This window comes from Engystomops pustulosus, chromosome 1 (genome assembly GCF_040894005.1).
Source record: "Engystomops pustulosus chromosome 1, aEngPut4.maternal, whole genome shotgun sequence".
NCBI lineage: Eukaryota > Metazoa > Chordata > Amphibia > Anura > Leptodactylidae > Engystomops > Engystomops pustulosus.
Genome location: NC_092411.1, coordinates 174,921,121 through 174,927,120, shown reverse-complemented (window position 1 = coordinate 174,927,120; position 6,000 = coordinate 174,921,121). Strand labels below are relative to the sequence as shown.

The following is a 6,000-nucleotide window of genomic DNA, read 5'->3' as shown; positions in this document are numbered from 1 at the left end:
CAAGACAACTGGGCTGACCTTCTACCTTAGGTTGAGTTTTCCTAAAATTCCTTGGACTCGGGGTCTACTGGCTCGGCTCCATTCTTTGTGGTCTATGGACATATTCTTTGCCCTCCTCTTCCGCTGTCTACTCCCTCTGATGTTCCTGCGGTAGAGAATCTGCTGCAGCACTTCAAGTCTATTTGGGACCAGACCCGCCAGTTAGACAAAATAACGGCTCAGCCAGGATCCAGGCAATACATTTATCGTCCTTTAATCGTGCATTAAAAATACAACATCCACAATGTGGGGAAACAGCAACGCTGACGTGTTTCGGGCGGATTAACCGTCCTTAGTCATAGCTGACACATTGTATCCTGACAAACAATATATACTAAAACCAACCCCTAAAGCCCCACCCCCACCGGAAATCGATTGCCGTTCCTAAACGAGATGCGAGCAAAGAACATAGCAATTACATACAATTATGCATTTGTGACAAGGAGGTAAGTGTGCGTCTTCTTAAGTACTGAAATGGCCATCCCAAGACAGCAAGCTGCATAGTCCATTCCATTACAGAGCGGCGTGTGCAGTAATGCGAGTCACGTGATCGCTGGGTCACGTGACTACGCCGTATCCGTGGCAACCGCATCACGTGATGCGTAGTCATGGAAGCAATACGCCTGTTGAAATTGAAAAGGAAGGATTAGTTCGGCATTGCCACGGAGATCAAGGCTGAATACAAATAGTCGTAGGCCGTGTATGTGGCGTGAAGAAACCTTGGGAAGAAGACCAACGCGGTGGAGCCGAAGGCGCGTCCTCCTTAAGGTGGGTGGGGCGTGCATCTAAAAATAGATGAAACACAAGTTAGTGGCTGAAAAACATTTTGGATAATAACAATGAAAGGGATAAAAACATCACTGTGGACTTGTAAGGGCAGAGAGAATAGCAGGAGAGAAACGGAAATAGAACAATATTTGTAATATTTATAAACAAAGCGGCATCTTCTGGTGTAAAAAAGAGACGAATTAGTAATGATACATATGTTCACGTTTGGCATTTAATCCATGTGGATAACATGTTTCTAATGTAAATATCCAATAAGCCTCTCTGTTCAATATCCGAGATGTTATACTGCCCCCCCCCTAATATTTTTGGTCATTCTTTCAAAAGCAAATGTTCTAAGAGAACTAACATCACCTTTGTGTACCTGTACAAAGTGCTTGGAAGCACCCGACAGGTTGCGGCCCAACGGGTTGGAAATGTCGTAAAGATGTTCAACGAACCTGGTTTTGAATTTGCCCATGGTTTGTCCCACATAAATCAGATTGCACTTATTACAATAAATAATATAGACAACATTGTACGAATTGCAATTGATAAAATCTTTTATCGGATATTGTCTTTGACCATCGCTACTGGTGAAAAACTTTTTCTTATCCAAGGTAAATCTGCAGGTCATGCATCTGTTTGTCCCGCATTTGTGGAAGCCTTGTGTGGATAACCATGTATGGTTGGTTTTGGGAGCAAAAAGAGATGGTGACAACATATTGCCCAGACTTTGGCCCCTTCTTGACACAATTCGACAACCTTTCTTTAAAATTTGTTCCAAAATTGGATCTGAATTTAACAATGGGATATGCCGGTGAATGATTTCTGAGATGGCTTTGAATTGTGGACTGTATTGTAATACTAGTGTAGGGGTAAAGTCAGAAAATGAGGAAACATGTTTATGAGGGGGTTTGTCTGCCTTGTGGGGGAAGAGTAATGTTTCTCTGTCTTTGTTTTTGACTTTATTGTAAGCCCTTTTCAGGGACCATTCAGGATAGCCCCTGTTTTTTAATCTCCTACAGGCATTCATGGATTCTGTGTTGAATGACTCCTCAGTACTGCAATTGCGTTTGATACGTGTGAGTTCACCAACCGGAATGGCTTGGATTGTATGCAGGGGGTGCTGTGAACTGGCATGTAAGATGGTGTTGCCTGCCGTGGGTTTGCGATGTGTGGTGGAATCTATTATATGTCCTGGAGTACATGTCAAATGTAAATCTAAAAACACAATTTCCTTGGGATCAGTTGTGTAGGTAAATCTCAGATTGCAGGTGTTGGTATTGAGGTGTTCGATAAAGAGTGGTATGGCAGGTACTTCCCCCCGCCAGATGATCAACACGTCATCAATGTACCTGCCATACCACTCTACATCCGCCAAGTACGAATTGTGCTCTGAGAAAATGGTGTATTCCTCCCACCATGACATCGTCAAGTTGGCCAAGGAGGGTGAGAACTTGGCCCCCATGCTGACCCCTTGTGTCTGTAAATAAAAAAATCCCGTGATGAGATATTGGCAGACTGTTGTGGTAAATTCTTTAAATTCCATACTGTAATCAGTGTATTTGTTGAGGTGATGTTGTAATGCTGTAATTGCTACATTGTGGGGAATGGAGGTGTAGAGGGACACCACATCACAGCTGACCCAATGGTAGTTGGCTTGCCAGCACTTCTCATATAATGAGCCTAATACATCCCTTGTGTCTTGTAAGTAACCTGGGACTCTGCGTACCAACGGCTGAAGTACCCAGTCAAGCCAACTAGAGAGGTTCTCATTGAGGGAACCAATGCCCGAAATAATTGGGCGCATTGGGGGAGGTGTACACCCTTTGTGGGTTTTCGGGAGGGCGTGCATGATGGGGATGATTGGATCTGTAACCTTTATTTGGTCTACTTGACTCGGAGTTAAAGCTCCCATATTGAGTCCTTCCTCAAGTAGTTTGCTTAATTCCTCACTAAAGCATTTGGTAGGGTTTGCATCGAGTTTTCTGTATGTACTTCGATCATTAAGTAACACCATAATCTGTTCCTTGTACATGTCTTTATCCATCAAAACTACTGATCCCCCCTTATCCGACATTTTAAGTATAACATCCTGCCAGCCTCTTATTTCGTGTAGAGCTTGTCTCAGGGGAGGAGAAAGATTATGGGTTCTAGGTTCAATGTTGTTTCTCTTTCAATCCTCTCCTGAAACAAGTCCATACCCTCCGTACGGGAGTTAACGGGGTAAAAACCTGGGTTCTTAACCCTGAAACCATCTATTTTGTTGGTGTAAACATCTCTGTCAACACCATCACCCAAAGACAATAAATTCATTAATGTCATCTGATCCGTGAAATTTAATGTTTTAAACTCATTTGCATTGGTATGTAGAATCTCAGGATCCGTGACATGGGCTTCATTAACATTGAAAAAGTGCCGTCTAACAGTAAGATCCCTGACAAATTTGTTTACATTACAAATTGTAGAATACATATCGAAATTTTTGTCAGGGACAAAATTAAGGCCAAAAGATAATAATCTGACCTGATCTGTAGAAAGTTCATGTTGAGACAGGTTGACAACATCCAGGTCCCCTACTTCGTTTTCTGGCTCCTCAGTGTCCAGGAGGGGATGCCATCTGTTCTGGTTGTTTCGGTGTTTCCGCCCCCCTCTGTGTTTTTTGCCGGTTTTCTGTTTCTTATAATATGACATCGTTTTGGGGGTACTTGTTCCTTGCTCAGGTTCCGATTCTTGGGTCAAACCTTCCGATGAATCCTGATCGGATGAAATAAAGCCCACTTTCTGAGGCCTGTTTCGATATTGCCGTCTACGTGTCTTCTTCAAGATCGATCTGGGTGTTTGTGGTGGGTTTTCCCATCGACCCCATTTGTAGACCTGTTGATGGCTGTAGTCATATTCGTCTCTTAAAAATTTAGATCTCTTTGTTTCGGCATACACGGCCTACGACTATTGGTATTCAGCCTTGATCTCCGTGGCGATGTCGAACGAATCCTTCCTTTTCAATTTCAACAGGCGTATTGCTTCCATGACTACGCATCACGTGACGCGGTTGTCACGGATACGGCATGGTCACGTGACCCCGCGATCACGTGACTCGCATTACTGCACACGCCGCTCTGTAATGGAATGGACTACGCAGCTTGCTGTCTTGGGATGGCCATTTCAGTACTTAAGAAGACGCACACTTACCTCCTTGTCACAAATGCATAATTGTATGTAATTGCTATGTTCTTTGCTCGCATCTCGTTTAGGAACGGCAATCGATTTCCGGTGGGGCTTTAGGGGTTGGTTTTAGTATATATTGTTTGTCAGGATACAATGTGTCAGCTATGACTAAGGACGGTTAATCCGCCCGAAACGCGTCAGCTTTGCTGTTTCCCCACATTGTGGATGTTGTATTTTTAATGCACGATTAAAGGACGATAAACGTATTGCCTGGATCCTGGCTGAGCCGTTATTTCGTCTATCTGGATGTTCTACCCTGGCAGAGGGGAGGCCCGTGCCTAGCTCGGCATGTCCTGAACAGAAGGTGAGCTGGTTTTCCTACTTCTACCAGACCCGCCAGTCCCTTCTACGAGCTTCAGACCATACCAAGACCCAGGCTGAAACGTCGAGCTCCTCCTGTCTTCTCTCCTGGCGGCAAGGTATGGTCGTCCTCCACATTCTTCCGGCTTAAGATACCCAGCTACAAACTTGGTCCCTGGCAAGTGGCCTACAAGCTCCACCTTCATCTATGCGCATCACAAACTCCTTCCATGTCTCCCTCCTTAAGCCTGTTGTCTGGAACCGCTTCTCGCAGCAATCCCCTCCTCCTGAGGCGGATTTTCCAGATGTATCTAAAGTTAAGAAGGTTCTGGACATGAAGATCGTGAGGGGTAAGTGGTTCTTTCTTGTAGACTGGAAGGGGTTCTGGCCTGAGGAGAGATCCTGGGAGCCTGAGAAGATCATTTTGGATCAGACTCTCCTCCAGAGATTTCTTGGGACCAATAAGAAGAGGGGGAGGCTGAAGGGGGGGTACTCCCGCAACCCCTGTCTTGGATCTCAAGTGCACCTGTGTCCCTCCGTGTGCCCTCGGAGCCGGGCGGTTCTTAACTCCCCTGACTCCATCGGCGCTCTCCGCTGCTCCCGCGGCTCGGTGCGCGTGTCCCCCATCTCCTAGTCTCCTGTACAATTTTTTTCACTATACTATACTATATAGGATGTATGTAGAGAAAAAAATACTCTTTATACTTATTTATTTTTTAATGTTTATAAAAAGCCTAGTCACTACATAGATGGAGAGACGGGGGAGGGAGAATAACAGTGGCGATATTGCTTGTTGTGGGGGAGGTTTTCATGGAGACAATATGATACATTTTGAAATAGAGGTCCAGAGTATGGGGATACATGGGAGAAGTCATGGAAATGGTTATTAAAAGAGTGGATTGTAATAGCCATGAATTGTTAAGTTGGGAGGGAGGGATACATTTGGTGAAGGCAAGATTATGAATTCCATAAGGTTATGAAGAAGGAGGATATGGCTGATACACACTCTCGCTAGCAAAGAGATTCTGGCTAGCAAAGAGAATTCTAGCTAGAGGAAATGTATGGCAATAGATATACATCTGTGTGTCATCTGCACAGGAGTGGTTTTAGAAGCCATCAGACTTAATAAGCTGCCTTACACCAGAGGTGATTAAGAAGAGGAAGGGTCCCAGCGGTGTCCAAGTGATTGACACTGACAGTCTTGTTGGACAAGTATAAGGAGATCCAGGAGACAGCTAGATGTGTGATATCAACTTATCTGCAGCAAGGAGACTGAGAATGATCTAAAATGTCAAAGGCAGAGGACGAATCAAGGAGGAGGAGAGCAGAGTTGCGTTTCACCTTGGCAGACAGTTAGTCATTGGAGACTTTAGTTAAGACAGCCTCAGTGGAGTGATTGGGTCTGAAACCACATTGTAGTCAAAAAGCAAAGTGGAGGAAAGGTAGAACGATTACAGATGAACATACTGAGGCACATTTACTTACCCGGTCCCTGCGCGATCCCTGATCTACAATGAACGACGAGGATGAACTCTGCCGCGATTCAACTTGCTGGGACTTTTTATGCATTCAGCTAATTTTTTTGTGACTTTTTAAAATAAAATGTAGAGCATAAGAACATTTATTAAAGGACCAAAGCCACTTTAATATGACAGGCAGCAGTGC

General features: G+C 44.5%; 1 protein-coding gene across 1 annotated transcript in view; it reads right to left on the bottom strand.

The window, feature by feature from the left end:
• Positions 1–590: 590 nt before the first annotated feature.
• The window catches only part of CIST1 (colon, intestine and stomach enriched 1), an 81,539-nt gene continuing 76,129 nt past the window's right edge, over positions 591–6,000 (bottom strand). Inside the window, exon 5 of the mRNA XM_072113909.1 lies at positions 591–824. Within this exon, the coding sequence (XP_071970010.1) occupies positions 606–824 (219 nt within the window). The 3' untranslated portion in view covers positions 591–605. The remainder of the gene's footprint in view (positions 825–6,000) is intronic.